Source organism: Rhinatrema bivittatum, chromosome 8, assembly GCF_901001135.1.
Source record: "Rhinatrema bivittatum chromosome 8, aRhiBiv1.1, whole genome shotgun sequence".
NCBI lineage: Eukaryota > Metazoa > Chordata > Amphibia > Gymnophiona > Rhinatrematidae > Rhinatrema > Rhinatrema bivittatum.
In genome coordinates this window covers 83,076,832-83,092,942 of record NC_042622.1, presented here as the reverse complement: position 1 = coordinate 83,092,942, position 16,111 = coordinate 83,076,832, and the positions used below count along the sequence as shown (strand labels likewise).

At 45.0% G+C, this 16,111-nt stretch overlaps 1 protein-coding gene across 14 annotated transcripts in view; it reads left to right on the top strand.

The window, feature by feature from the left end:
* The window catches only part of FNBP1 (formin binding protein 1), a 547,949-nt gene that overhangs the window by 479,895 nt on the left and 51,943 nt on the right, over window positions 1-16,111 (top strand). For all 14 annotated transcript variants that reach the window (XM_029614281.1, XM_029614291.1, XM_029614288.1 and 11 more), the window contains 2 exons: window positions 2,099-2,208; window positions 10,807-10,939. In XM_029614281.1, coding sequence (XP_029470141.1) covers window positions 2,099-2,208; window positions 10,807-10,939 — 243 coding nt within the window. The remainder of the gene's footprint in view (window positions 1-2,098; window positions 2,209-10,806; window positions 10,940-16,111) is intronic.

The following is a 16,111-nucleotide window of genomic DNA, read 5'->3' as shown; positions in this document are numbered from 1 at the left end:
TTTTTTCTGTATCCAGGAGGTTTTAGACCTTCTGTTGTTGTCAGGATTTACTGATCCGAAACCCTGCTTGTAATATTTTCTGTGATGCGGAGTATGTATCCTGCTGGCACCTGCATCACTCCTCTGCCTTACGTGCCCCGTGCTACGCAAGGGGGGGTTGTGTCTGCCGTTTCTATGGTTTTCTCTTTGAAGAACTCATTTCTTTTCCTGCCTAGACCCCGTTGTGGGTCAGCTGCCTCATAGGCTAAAGGAAGAGAGGTGGTGCTTTCAGTCCTGTGTGGTTTTCCACTTTGTCCTGCTCGGACAGTCTATTGCTTGGGAATCACCCATGTGTGAGTACTAACATCCTGCTTGTCCTCGGACAAAGCAGAGTTGCTTATCTGTAACAGGTGTTCTCTGAGGACAGCAGGATGTTATTCCTTCCGGAACCCATCTGTCTCCCCTGGGAGTTGGTTTTTCCATGTATTAGCTATATCATGGACTGAGAGATTCTGCCTAGGGGAGGTCTGACTACAGCTGCACATGCTCAGTAGGGCATGTTTAAAAATTCTAGAATCTTTGAGATGAAAATTCTGGACTGGGTCTTCATCCGATGATATCACCCATATGTGAGGACTAACATTCTGCTGTCCTCGGAGAACACTTGTTACAGGTAAGCAACTCTGCTTTATACAGGATGATCCGGTATCTCAGTGGCAGTGCTATGGAGGTCCTGGGTTCAGGTCCCAGGTCAGAGCTTCCGTTCCCCAGGCCAGCCAGGGTTGGCAGTGTTGCAGAGTCATCATTCACAGCCCTGAGGGGAAAGAAGTTCTAATTATAGCACAGGAACGAAACCTATGCTGGAATTAGTGGCTCCAATTGCAGGGTACCAGAAGAAGCTCTAGTACTTGGCTACTGGCAGAAGACTGTCACTACAGTGGTAAGTTAAAATAAGATAAATATATTGATAAGATGGTGTTCCTGGCACACCAAGCTGTTAATCTCATGAAGTTGAATGGCATATAGTAAACGTACTAGAATAAATTAGTTTGCATATTGAAGAAGGCTCTTCCCCAAGATAAAAAAGTGAGTCATGCAGGGCTACAGTGTTTTCCCACAGCTGTCCTGGGTATAAATTGATGCTTGGATACTTATCCTGGAATATCATTTTATACATTTCCTTTGCTCAATTAAGAGGCTCCAGTAATAAAAGCCATCACTCATGCACTACGGTAGCTGAATCTTTTCATGGATGTACTTTAAGAGATCATTTGTTGTTTTTAAGTATCCCTTTAAATTATAGAAACATGACATGTTTTTGAATTTTTCCTGTCATATTCAACCTGGTAATATTGTAAAAACTGTGAAAACCTAATACTGCCAAAAGCAAAATGTTGTGATGGTACCATAATAAAGATGCTGTTTGGTCAATAAACTGATGTCACTCTCAAGGGACTATTTTCATCTCAGAGGATCATTGGGTCTTTTTCTGCCATCATTTATTATGTTACCTATTTGTTTCTCACAATTATTACAATATTACTTGTTGATGAAGTGAGACCTTGTGAGCTTTTTCCATTATTATATTTAGCAAGGTGACAAACCAGAGTGTTTTCTGACACTCTCTTTGTGCTGCACTGTCCAGTGGACCATAAATATAAATAATATATGATTAGAGGGAATATTTTCAAACAAAGCACAACCATCATTTATAATCAGGCCTGCTTTTCTGCAGCTAAAATCAGCAATATTTCTAAAGACCAACTCCTAGTCAGAGAATAAAAGACTAGACAGGTACAAAATATAACATATGTGCCAACAATCCATCTTATTTATTTTTAAAGACTTCTGACCTGCACTCCCCACAGTCTGGGGCAAGGTACAATAAAAACATACATAGATTTTTAAAAAACATCACAAGGTAAACAAAACATCAAATCAACGCTTTCCTCATATATCGTCCTTTTCTCCATATTAATATATGTTCTGTCTCATTCACCTTCAGAACTTTCAAATATTAGCTTATAAAGTGTCTAAAAAATATTTGTATACAAAACCCCTTAAAGTTATTTTGGAGTGGGTTAGGTGGTCTGTATTTTCACTTCCTCTTTTCCCATAGGGTACAGGACCAGAGGACTTCAGCAACCTTCCCCCAGAGCAAAGAAGAAAGAAACTACAGCAGAAGGTTGATGAGTTAAATAAGGATATTCAGAAAGAAATAGATCAGAGGTACAGAATCCAACTGCTACTGTAAGAGCTTGGAAGTGTTCCCTGTATGTACCCAGATCAGTCCAGACTCCTGGGTTCATTCCCCCTGCCAGCAGATGGAGACAGAGAAAAGCTTCACTGACACTGCATTAAACCCCAGTGCCCCCTGCAGTTCCTCAGTATTTCTCTGTCTCCAGCAGATGGCAGAGGGTGTGAATCCTGCAGTTCTGACGTGTTTGCATCGGAGCACAGCTTGGCTGTGCGGGCGGCTTCCTTCCCATAGGTAGGAGTTATTTAGACGTCCTAGAGTGTTTGGGGGGCTCCTTCAGCTTTTTGGAGGTGAGTGTGTTTTCTTTTCTCCCGCAGGTGGCTTCCCCTCTTTCAGTGGCTAACGGCAGGGCATGCCGTTCGTGTGGCTCGGTTTTCTCATGCTTAAATAGATCGGGGCTGTGCGCAGGATGTGTTGATGGTGGGTAGAGCTCTTCAGTCGGCCCCCCACCAGCTAAGCAGTGCCGCATTTCAGGCGTTTTCAGGCCAGCAGCAAGCAAAGTTTCTGGTGTGGCTGCTTTCCCTCACCCGGTGGACACAGAAACGGTGGCCATTTTGGATTTCTCTGCAGCAGTTCCCGTGTCACCGGAGATGGAGGAGTTTTTTTCTCTTCCGAAGTTAGATGCAGCGGTTTCAGCGGTTACTAAATGAACCGCGATTCCTGTGATTGGTTTGGCCGCGTTGAAAGATGTGCAGAATCGTAAGATGGAGTTACACCTTAAAAGGATTTTTGAGGTGGCGTCCCTGGGCTTGCGTGCGGCTGTTTGTTCCAGCTTTTTGCAGCATGCTTGTCTTCGCTGGGTACAGCAGCTCCAGGGAAACTTACTGCAGTCGAGTGTGGATGCGGACACTGCTGAGAGAGTGGAAGCAGCAGTGACTTATGGAGTGGATGCTCTCTACGATTTGGTGCGTACCTCGTCAAGGGTTATGGCATCAGCCGTGGCTGCCAGAAGATTGCTCTGGTTCCACAATTGGGCAGCGGATGTTTCCTCGAAAGCGCAGTTGGCTTCATTGCCTTTTCTAATTCATTCTTTATTGGTTTTTTACAAAGTATTTACACATCATACTTTGACAGGAAAAATAAAAAACATATAGAAAGGAAATATATAAGATTTACTTCAAACTTGGAAACATAATCATTTTTCATGCCTTTACTGCGAGGTATAACTAAATAAAAAAAGAGGCCCGAAAATTATAGGGAGTTACAATAAAGAAATATTTCAACAAGATAACTGGCTTAACGTACAATGTCGGAGTAATTTTTTACATGATTGTCATGGTGGACCTGATCCAGTTAAGCTATCAGCATTTCTGGCATACAAAAAAGACTTCAGTTGTTCTACAAGTGTGAAAACAAAATTTCATCTTTATGCCTAACACAGCACCTACAGGGGTATCTTAGTACAAATGTGTACCCTAAAGCAATCACTTGTGGCCTTAAATCTATAAACTCCCTTCTTTTAACCTGGGTGGGTCTGGACAAATCTGGGAATATTTTAACTAATTGGCCATAGAATTCTACATTTTGATTTTGAAAGAAACCCTTCATTACATTGCTGATATTCCTTTCAGTAACAAATGACACCAGCAAAGTACCTCTATCCAGTACCTCTATGGCTGAACTTTCAATAAACTGTGTTAAGTTTTCCATTACTTCCATCTGATTCCCACCTGTTTTCTTCAATGTTTTTGTAAGGAAATAAGCTTTATTAATTATTGGCAGTCGTGATTCCTCAAACTTTAGACATTCTATTAGAAACTTTTTTAACGTACTTTGGGTATCTTCACCCAATGTCCTAGGAAAATTGAGAAATCTTAAATTCAAGTGCCGTGTATAATTTTCAAGCGATTCGAATCTCTTGGAGTGCATTCCAATATCTTTTATCAAGTTGACATTCACCATTTGCACTTAGGTAGTTTTCTGTTCCATTCCAGCCAGCTTATTTCCAAATTCTTTTATTTGACCTCCTAGATTTTGATTTAGGTTTTGTAATTCCACTTCTACTTTTGAAAATTTTGTTTCACAGTCTTTTACTAGCTGTCCCAAGCTAGCTACCAGGTCCCACAATGTGTCCTGGGTAACAACTGCCGGTTTAAGGGGTAATTGAAATAACTCACCCCCTTCTCGGACAGTCGATAATCCTGTTGCCTCCGCAATTTGAGCCTCCTGAATCTTGCGCTCCTCCTCTGCTGGGTCTAATGGAGATATAGATGGTAGATTTTCTTCCATTGCCTGCGTTCCTGTTGCTTCCAATGGGCTCGAGGAAAGTTGCGATACAGGCGTGGATTTGCCTCCTTGGCGTCCCCTTCCCGTCGGGTAGTTGACATCATCAATCTGCGCCTTGTCCTGGAGGCTGGCCCATGTTGCAGGGACCGGTGGAGGTCTACAGCCCGGGGGACTGAGAGTAGTTTCCCCAAGCAGTAGCGAAGCTCCCTCTCCAACTACCGCAGCAGGAACGTCGTTCCCCGTTCTCTCCAACATCGGGGCTGCAAAAGCTGTAATCATCTTCTGACCGGTAGGTAATACGGGTTTGGGAGGGTATACCCGGAGTTTACCCTTCCTTTTTGCTGGCATTTGATAAGGCAACGAGGACTCAGAAGAGCAGCTTTTCTTGCAACCTCTCACACCGCCATCTTGAGCCTTGCTTAATTGCCTTTTAAAGGTAGATTATTATTTGGAGAGGATTTCGCACATTTGATGCAGTCACTTGGGGACAATAAGGCTAAGAGATTTTTTCAGACAAGGTCTCGTTTTCGGCCCACAGAAGGATGTGGCCTTCGTGTGGGGTGTCTGGGCCTCGGAGGCAATTTTTTTCTCGAGGGCAGACTGGGGGCAGTCCTTTCGTGGTGTCCAAAGGTCTTTCTGGGGCGCCCCCGGCAGCTCCTCAGCAGTAGTCAAGTCTTCACAATGAAGGGAGGCTGGTCCACTCCGTCCCGCCCTACTATGGGTGGTCGGTTGCGGCAGTTTTACGATGAGTGGACCACGATCACTCAGGATCAGTGGGTTCTCAGCGTGGTAAGAAACGGCTACACTTTAGAATTTGCTCGTCCTGTATGAGAACTCTTTCTAATTTCACCATGCGGCTATCCGGACAAGAAGTCTGTGGTTCAAGTGACTCTAGATCACCTATATCGGCTAGGGGCTCTGTTGCCGGTTACCCAGGCAGAGCTCCGCCAGGGGAGATATTCCATTTATTTTCTTGTCCCCAAGAAGGAGGGCTCTTTCCAGCCGATACTCGATTTAAAGAAGGTCAATGCGGCGCTCAAGGTGCCGCACTTCAGGATGGAGACCCTGAGATCGGTCATAGCGGCGGTTCGCAAGTTTGCAAAGGAGAGTACCTGGCTTCTCTAGATCTTATGGTAGCTTATCTGCATATTCCCATCCATCAGGACTCTCGGTGTTTTCTTCACTTCATGATTCTGGGACAGCATTTTCAGTTTCAGGCCCTTCTGTTTGGTCTCGCCACAGCTCCACGAACTTTCACCAAGGTAATGGTGGTGGTGGCAGCATTCCTTTGAAAGGAGGGTATTCTAGTGCACCCACATCTGGACAACTGGCTGGTCAGGGCAAAGTCAGAGGTTCTGTGCCGCGAATCTGTTCGAGTGCTCAATGTTCTCCAGGCTCTTGGGTGGTGAATCATGCCAAGAATCAGTTGTCTCCGACACAGACCTTGGAGTATTTGGGGGCCCGGTTCGACACTCTGGTAGGCAGGGTGTACCTCTCTTAAGACCGGGTCCTGAAACTTCAGACACAGATTCGGCAGTTTTGCAGTTGTGCATACCCAAGGTCTGGGACTATTTGCAGGTTCTCAGCTCGATAACCTCCACGCTGGACTTGGTTCCATGGGTGTTTTCCCATATGAGACCCTGCAGACTGCGCTGTTGGCTCACTGGAAGCCAGTGTCGGAGAAGTATCATCTGTGGTTACCTCTTGAGGGCTTTGCAAGAGAGAGTGTCTCTTGGTGGCTTCAGACCCCCAACCTTGTTCAAGGGGTGGACCTCGAAGTTCCGGAATGGATGGTGGTCACTACCAATGCTAGTCTCTGTGGATGGGGAGCAGTTTGTCAGTCTCATTCGGTTCAGGGATCCTGGTCCAAGAGAGAGTCTGCGTGGGCTATCAGTCGGCTAGAGACCAGGGTTATTCGCTTGGCCTTGCAGGAGTTTCTGCCTCTGCTACGGAATCGAGCAGTGCAAGTGCTGTCGGACAACCCGACAACATTGTGCTATATCAATTGTCAGGGTGGAACCAAGTGCCAGGCGGTACCTTGGGAAGCGCAGAAGTTAGTGCTCTGGGTGGAGCAACATCTAGAGCGAATAGTGGCATCCCACATAGCCGGAGTCGAAAACGTTCAAGCAGACGTCTTGAGCTGGTCTCGCTTAGATCCGGGCGAGTGGGAATTATCAGAGACCGCGATGCAGCTGATTCGAGATAGTTGGGGATCCCCTCATGTAGACCTAATGGCGACTCGTCAGAATGCCAAGGTGTTCCAGTTCTTCAGTTGCCAAAGGCAGCACAGGGCCGAAGGGGACGATGCTCTAGTTTTGCCATGGCCTCAGGGGATTCTACTTTGTTTTTCCCCTCAAGTTGGTGGGCAAGGTTCTGCGTCGCATAGAGAAGCACTGCAGTGAGGTGATTCTTGTGGCCTCGGCGTCCGTGGTTTGCGGATCTAGTCAACCTGGCGGTGGACGGGCCGCTTTGCTTCGGCAACCTGACACGTCTCCTTCGACAGGGTCCAATATTTTCAGACCAAGCTGCTCACTTTTGTCTAGCGGTATGACTTTTGAGAGAAGGCATTTGAGAAGGAAAGATTATCCGGAATCAGTTGTCTCTACGTTATTACAATCTAGAAGGAAGTCTACTAACCTGTCTTATGTTAGAGTATGGAAGCTTTTTGAGTCCTGGTGTTCCGTGAAGGGCGTATGTCCACTCAGGGCTTTAATCCCTGACAATCTATCTTTCTTGCGAGATGGCTTCGCCAAGGGCTTGTCTCTCAGTTCACTTAAAATACAAGTGGCAATGCTGGGCTCTCTTCGTGACAAGATTGATGGTTCCTCTGTTTTGGCTCATCCGGACGTCATGAGGTTTCTTAGAGGGACGATGAATCTACGGCCTCCGGTTCGGAGATCCTGCCCGTCTTGAAATCTTAATCTCGCCCTTAGAGGTTTGTGTGAAGCTCCCTTTGAACTGCTCTGGAGGTCTACATTGAAGGATTTGATGCTTAAGGTGGTTTTTCTGGTGGCCATCTGTTCGGCTAGGAGGATTTTTGAGTTGCAGGCTCTGTCTTGCCATGAGCCTTTCCTTCAGGTTTCGGATGCGGGAGTTTCCTTACGGATAGTACCTTCTTTTTTACCAAAGGTGGTCTCAGCATTTCATGTCAATCAGTCAGTGGAGCTTCCGGCCTTTCCTGCCTTATCGGCGTCTGATCCTAGCTCAGACGTTTGGATGTACGGAGAGCTTTGTTGCGTTAACTCAAGGTTACGAATGAGTTTAGGAGGTCTGATCATCTCTTTGTGCTGTGGAGTGGTGCGAACAAATGTTCCAAGGCTTCTAAAGCTTCTATTGCACGTTGGTTGAAGGAGGCAATTGCTTCTATGTATCTCATGTGGGGTCGTCCAGTTCTGGAAGGTTTGCGTGCTCATTCGAAACATTTGCAAGCGACCTTACGAGCGGAAGCACAACTTGTTGTTGCGTTCATGCCTCTTCTCGCCCCTCACTCCAGCCTCTCTACCTGGGATGCGATTCCCTTCGGCTCTGACGGACAGTTGCAGCCACGGCTTCTCTCCACCTCTTGGTCCCGGTTCCCCCGGGCTGGCCTGACGCTACAGATCCGCCACGTTCCTGATGACGTAAGGGCGCGCTTGCTTCAGACTTGTACCAGCAAGGGCGTGAACCTCGGGGGTGCCCCCCGTAGTGACGTCATCCATTTGTACTTTGAAAGGTCTTTGTTTGCTAACCTCTAACGAGTTAGCAAGGAACTCCAACGGGATTTGCTTCGGCAGTCCACGATACTTACAACAACGATCCGAGTCAGCCGAGGAACCCATCCCCACTGCTCGGCCTTTTCAAACTTACCAGGAGTACCTGCTCCACGGGGGCTTGGCTCTCTCTTCTTGACTTCAGATTGCCAGAACACTCGGAAGACTCCTCATTGCCTGGAAGCGATCGTGGACGTGAACACAGTGAGTTCTATTGCATAGGAATCGGTACTCGCTCCACGAGGGCCTACATTCCTATTTGTTCTGAAGACTCCCTTCCGTCCAAGACGTTATCGCAGGTACAGATATCAAGAGTTACATTGGCAAGATTACAGATAGGAACCGGTACTTGCTCCACGAGGACCCATGTTCCTAGAATCTTTTACAGACTCTCTTCTACCTTAGAAGCCATTTCATTTACAACTATTGTGAGTTCATTTTACAGACTGTTTGTGGGAACCAGTGCTCGCCTACGGCTCCTGTTCCTGAATGTACTGAAGACACTCTGTGGCATAGAGACCATTGCAGACATCTACTATTGTGAGTGTACCATCTTGTATCCAGTATACCCTGTCTACTCACTACTTCTAGTCTTTCTCTACAGCTCAGCAACCCAGAGAGTATATTCCAGTATTAGAAGGACTTCAGCCTTGCTGAACACAGCGACTCACTACTGCCACCTCTGGTGGTCCAGCTTCCAGTCTAATAAAGAACTATTGTGTTTATCTCATATTTTAGCCTAGCCGGTGGTTCCTCTCAGGATCTCCTCCTGGGGGCGCTGTCATGTGCCATCGGCCCAGGGATTCACCATTTCCTCCAGTTGGTCATTCCTTTCACTATTGTCACCCTGTGGGAACCAACCACTACCGACTACTAACTCCGCTCACGGAAGTATTATATAGACAGCTACTACTCTTACTTGAGACTTGCCACCAGCTTATATATATATACAGATTGCTACTTCGTAGCGGAGACATGATAGATTGTTATCTCAGTAGCGAAGTACAATATACCTATTGTTAGCTCCTCTCCTTAGAAGAGTATCCTTATACAAGATTGCCAACTCTTCTTCCTTGGAGAGTTGACCCATAACAGATTGCTACTCCTTAACAGCTTGATATCAGATTGCTACCTTCTTCCATACAGGAGTATCTAACAGCATCTCGCTACAGATCTACAGATAGCTAACTCCTCCCTTCTGGAGGAGCAGGTCATGTTATATCGCTACTCCTTCCCTTCTCAGGAGAACAGCAGTACAGCTTGCTAACTCCGCCCTCCTGGCGAGGTGAGCGACAGCAGATTGCTAGCTCCTTCCCTCTGAAGGAGGAAAGCGTAACAGACTGCTAATTCCTTTCCTCAGGGAGAGGAGAGCGTAACACTTGTTTCTCCACAGGAAATTTGCAGGGCTGCAACTTGGAAGTCGCTGCATACGTTTGCAAGACACTAGATGTGGGGGATACAGGATCCCCTTCTTTTGGCAAGAGTGTTCTGCGAGCTGGACTCTCCAGGTCCCACCCTGGATAAGGGCTTTGGTACATCCCAGAAGTCTGGACTGATCCGGGTATGTACAGGGAAAGGAAAATTGGTTCTTACCTGCTAATTTTTGTTCCTGTATTACTATGGATCAGTCCAGAACCCGCCCAATTAGGGAAGAGGAATATTTAGGGGAGAGTCATCCGCTCAGCTGTAAGATTGTTCTCTGATGCATTCAGTGTTATTGGATTTTGTTTATTTGTTCAAAGTTTTTTGCTATTTTCTGCTTTGACATAGATATATAGGGGCGGATTTTAAAAGGGTTATGCTCGCGCTGAGCCTATTTTGCATAGGCCCGGCGACGCGCACAAGCCCCGGGACGTGTGTATGTCCAGGGGCTTTGTGAGAGGGGCGGGGGCGGGACCAAGGCCTCCGGCAGCCGGCCAGCACGCGCAAGTTACACCTGCCAGGTTTTAAAATCTGCCCCATTCTGAGGAACTGCAGGGGGCACTGGGGTTTATGATACATTGTCAGCAAAGCTTTTCTCTGTCTCCATCTGCTGGCAGGGGGGATGAACCCAGGAGTCTGGACTGATCTGTGGTACTACAGGAACAAAAATTAGCAGGTAAGAACCAATTTTCCTTTGTGTTTATCAGGAAGATAGCATTATATAACCTTTTCTTCTGCTTTAGGTCTTCGTACCCCTCTAGAAACCAACTGCTTCCATTATAAGAATGCTCAACCTGTATACATATTCACTGCGGGTTCTTGGCATTTATGTTGAAGGACCACTCTTTAGTTGAACAAAGTCCTTGTTGTTTCAACATATGTTAACCTAGCATTCTCTATGAATGAAAAATACCTTGCATAAAAAAGCTTGAAAATAATGGTATTGCATTTTACTTAATGGGTTCCTACCTAATCTATAACTCACCAGTAACTCATTTTAAATTGCCAACCATTGTTCAGTTTATGGTAACAAGGGCAAAACATAAATTTACAGTACAATGAATTAAGCAGATGTATTTATTTTAGAAAGGGTAGAACAAAAAATGACATTAGATCCGTGGAAAATCTAGTTCTGAGATGTTCTCTGCACTGATGCTTTCTTCTTTCTTTCAGAGATGCCTTAACAAAAATGAAAGATGTTTACATTAAGAACCCACAGATGGGTGACCCAGCCAGTGTGGATCAGAAATTGGCAGAACTAGAGCATAATATAGAAAAATTGCAAAAAGAGATGCAGAAATTCCAGGTACATAGGTTGTTTTTTATAATGATGTACTAGAAGCATGAGTCCAGTTGCATTTACAAACAGTAATTTTGCAAACATGTCATTGACCTGATTTACACCATCCCAAAGCAATTCCTAGGTAATAGAAACTGAATGTGTCACTCTTATTGTTTTTCTTAATCAGACATAGATGCAATTTTGTGAGTTCATTTGTTCCTTAAGCATGAGATCTGGATTCAAGAACAGATCATGTTTCATAGACTGAAATCATGATATAAAGAGTTAAGAAGGGCAAGCTTTAGACCACAGAAGTAATGAAAAAGCTGAACTAAAACCCTCACAATGCTTCATGATATGATATAGAAAACAAATGGACTGAATAAGACTATCCTTATTGACCTTAAGTTGTGCATTCATCCTAGGAGGAGCCAAAACCCATTCTGCAGTTGATGGTATGGGGTGCATTAATAGAATGTCCCTGCAAAGAGACAGTTTTACACACTGCATATAAATTGTGTAAGAGATGCAGGGATCATCTGCTCATATAATAGAATGTGTTTAAGCAGTAAGGCACTATAGACTGTGCTTTAGGAGTACCTACACAACTGAAATAGGCTATCTGGGACCAGGACAAGTCCCTTCAGGAATCCAGGAAGTGATAATATCACCAACAAAGCACTGTCCTCAAGTGTCTTATTGTGCTATTAAAGTGCATTTCATTCCTTCCTTAGTTACCGGCATAAAAAAAAGGATTGACACTGCTGGGTGAAGCAGGATTGTTTCATTACTAAATAAGAGCCAGATATACTAAATATTTTTGTGATAGACAAAAAATAGGGAAAAGCCCTTTAGTGCATCTGCTTCAAGATTAGTAACAGTTTCTAAGTACAAGAAGTAAACTGGGCAAAGCAGAAGGTATGCAATAATTTTATTCTGCTGATTCAATACCAAGGGGAGGTGAATGTGAGAAAGTGTTGTAAAAGTACACCGCGTTGTTAAAAAAAAACAAAAAACCCTTAAGGCTTGAATTACATAGTAACATAGATAACGATGGGAAATAGACCAGAATGGTCCATCCAGTCTGCCCAGCAAGTTGCTTAGGGTAATAGCTACCATTCTGTGCAGATACTCTCATGCAGAAATATTTAGATGTAACAGAAGTTACTCCATGTCTTCATTTCCATTCTCTAGCCACTAGGAATCCTCTGTATTTATCCCATTCCCTTTTGAATTCCATTACCATTCTTGTCTTCACACCTCTTGTGGAAGGGCATTTGTTTTGGGTTCATTTGGGGTCTGCTAATATTTGTATTTGCCCTGAGATCTGTATTACTGAACTGACTAAGAAAAATAACAACACTTGCTATGTCTTTTTTGTGAAATAATAAAAATCTATATTTTTCTGTATAATATATGCCAACTGTAACACCTCCCACAGAAGGAGACAGTCTATATTCTCAATCCACACTTCTCATCTAGAGCATGTTTATTATTCATTTATTAAAGACTAGCGGTACCCGGCCACGCGTTGCAGAGGCAGAGTCAGGTTCTATACCTTCCCTCCCCCTTCCCCTTGCTCATTTTACCTCAGTCACTCATCCTCCTCCCCCTTGGTCACTCACCCCCCCTTCCCTCCCCTGTCCCCACTCCAACTCTCTCCCCTCACACTCACCTCTCCCCTCATTCTCCCTCCCCTGACACTCACCTCCTCCCTCATTCTCCCTCCCCTCACTGTCACCTCCCCCCGCCTACTGCCTACCCTTCAGATCAGAAAACCTTTGTCTCTCTATTTCTGTGGGAACCCCCCCACCCCCCCAAAAAAAACCCCAATCCCAACCCTTTAAATCAAATAATAACCCCCCACCCTCCTGCCCCCTCCCAAGACCTGGGAAATTAAAATTGTTGGTGCTACATGTAGTCTGTCCCTGGGCGTCTGTGCGCGTTATGTAGCCAAATAGGGGAGTGCCTAACCAAATTTGCACTTCCAAATTTGTTTTGTGGTCTGGGGAGGGCTATTTTGGTGCGTTCCCGAGATCGTGCATGTTTAGTGTATGTATTTGTGTGTGAACCTCCCCCTTCCCCCAAAATACAACTCTATGAGAAAAGTTCTCTTAAACTAACCACCCCACACTCTCCTGCCCCGCCCTCCCCCAGCCCTGTGAAAAACAGTAACCCACCCCCCTGCCCCCCCCCCGAGTTGCTGAATGAATGAAACCTGCCCCCCCCTCGTGACCCCTCCCCAAGATGTTCGCAATAAATTCATTACCACCCCCCACCCTCCAGACCCCCCGAGACCTGATAAAAATGTCAGTCAGTGGAGTGGGCGTTCAGGAGCGGTCCGGGAGCGATGTATTGGCGTTGGTCCATCGGCTGTGAGCACTGAAACGGGTTCCGATGGCCCTTTGCCCTTACTATGTCAGTGGGGTGGAGCAATGGAGGCGGTAGGTCCTCTGACATAGTAAGGGCAAAGGTCCGCCGGCTGCCAGTCCTGAAAATGGCGCCAAGGGGCCCTCGCCATTATTATGTCACATGGGCTACTGCCATCATTGGTGTCCCCGAGTGGCATAGTAAGGGAAAGGGCCGTCGGCGCCATGTTGATTGCTGGCAGCCGACGGCCGTAGTGCAGGAGATGTGTCCTGGACCGGTCCTGGCCCCCCGCTGGAGTCTCCTGGACTTCTGTCAGGTTTTGTGTGTATTGTGAGGGCCTGGGAAGTAAATAAATTTGGCATGTGTGGGGGGTTGTGAGGAGGGTGGTTTTGTGTGTGTTGGGAGGCTGTGGGAAGTAAATCAATTTGGCATGTGTGTGGGGGGTGTGAGGAGGGTGGTGGGTGTATTTTATCTGTAAAGGAAATAGTTATCTTCCAGCGAAAAAAGTGCGCGAATGTGTTAAAATGGAAGTGAAACGTGGACCTGGACTGGCGAAATGATTAGTGTAGCATGTGTTAGTGTAAGGTGTAACAGATGGCGCTTACGTCCAGCAGATGTTGCTGTTTTCTCGAAAAAAATTTTAAACCTATTTTACCTGTCACAGGTGTGACATATCTGTAATGTAAGTACAGAAGAACCTTCCTGTATGCGAAATGAAGGTTGTGTCCAAATTTGAAAGCAATCGGTTCAGTGGTTTCTGAGATTAGCGATTTTGTCCAAACTATTTAACATTTGTTTCCAAGAGCGAGATTATTTCTTGCTTCAAAATGAGTTATTGCTCCTTGGTGAATTGCTGAGGGTAGTAAGGAGCATTCAGAGGCGGTGCCTGAAAATTTAATTTGTACCCTTTATGAATGATGTTGAGGACCCAGCATTCTGTAGTAATGTGGGTCTATTTGTGGTAGTATAAACCAATTTCCAAACCCTCTTCTGGAGTCACACCTAGCCAGCTGGGTCTTCAAGACAGATATGCATACACTGTTTCTCCAGTGGCTATCTATGCATATTCATTGTGGCAATCCTGAAAACCCAACTGGCTACATGTGCCTTCTCCAGGAGAAGTTTGGAAAATACTGGCAAACTTAATCTTCCCCATAGGAATTTGATATTCTGACAATGGAATGTTTTAGTCAAAAACTACATGCTGTTTTCTCTTGTATCAGATCTGACTTGCAACTGCTGTTGTAGTTGAAAATGGTGAAAATACTCTCTCTGATAGTTATATGGCATATTCAGGCCGATGCTATATTGTGCGCTGCACTAACCACATCCTCTGGCAACAATCTCCAATTAGTCTTAAATGTGCTACTTTCTAACTTCATGGAGTACCCCCTAGTCCTCCTATTATCTGAAAGTGTAAATAACCAATTCACATCTACTCGTTCAAGACCTCTCGTTATTTTAAAGACCTCTATCATATCCCCCCTCAGCTGTCTCTTCTCCAAGCTGAACAGCCCTAACCTCTTCAGTCTTTCCTCATAGAGGAGCTGTTCCATGCCCTTTATCATTTTAGTTGCTCTTCTCTGTACCTTCTCCATCGCAACTATATCTTTTTTGAGATGCGGCGACCATGGAGCGATACAGAGGCATTATGACATTTTCCGATTTGTTAACCATTCCCTTCTTAATAATTCCTAACATTCTATTTGCTTTTTTGACTGCTGCAGCACACTGAGCCGACTATTTTAAAGTATTATCCACTATGATGCCTAGATCTTTTACCTGGGTGGTAGCTCCTAATATGGAACCTAACATCGTGTAACTACAGCAAGGGTTATTTTTCCCTATATGCAACACCTTCCACTTGTCCACATTAAATTTTATCTGCCATTTGGATGCCCAATCTTCCAGTCTTGCAAGGTCCTCCTGTAATGTATCACAGTCTGCTTGTGATTTAACTACTCTGAATAATTTTGTATCATCCGCAAATTTGATAACCTCACTCGTCGTATTCCTTTCCAGATCATTTATATATATATTGAAAAGCACCGGTCCAAGTACTGATCCCTGAGGCACTCCACTGTTTACCCTTTTCCACTGAGAAAATTGACCATTTAATCCTACTCTCTGTCTTTTAACCAGTTTGTAATCCACGAAAGGACATCGCCTCCTATCCCATGACTTTTTAGTTTTCGTAGAAGTCTCTCATGAGGGACTTTGTCAAACGCCTTCTGAAAATCCAAATACACTACATCTACCGGTTCACCTTTGTCCACATGTTTATTAACCCCTTCAAAAAAATGAAGCAGATTTGTTAGGCAAGACTTCCCTTGGGTAAATCCATGTTGACTGTGTCCCATTAAATCATGTCTTTCTATATGCTCTACGATTTTGATCTTGAGAATAGTTTCCACTTTTTTTCCCGGCACTGAAGTCAGGCTCACTGGTCTATAGTTACTCGGATTGCCCCTGGAGCCTTTTTTAAATATATGGGTTACATTGGCCACCCTCCAGTCTTCAGGTACAATGGATGATTTTAATGATAGATTACAAATTTTAACTAATAGATCAGAAATTTCATTTTTTAGTTCCTTCAGAACCCTAGGATGCATACCATCCGGTCCAGGTGATTTGCTACTCTTTAGTTTGTCAATCTGGCCTACTACATCTTCCAGATTCACAGTGATTTCGTTCAGTTCGTCTGACTCATCATCCCTGAAAACCATCTCTGGAACTGGTATCTCCCCAACATCCTCATTAGTAAACACGGAGGCAAAGAATTCATTTAGTCTTTCTGCAATGGCCTTATCTTCCCTAAGAGCCCCT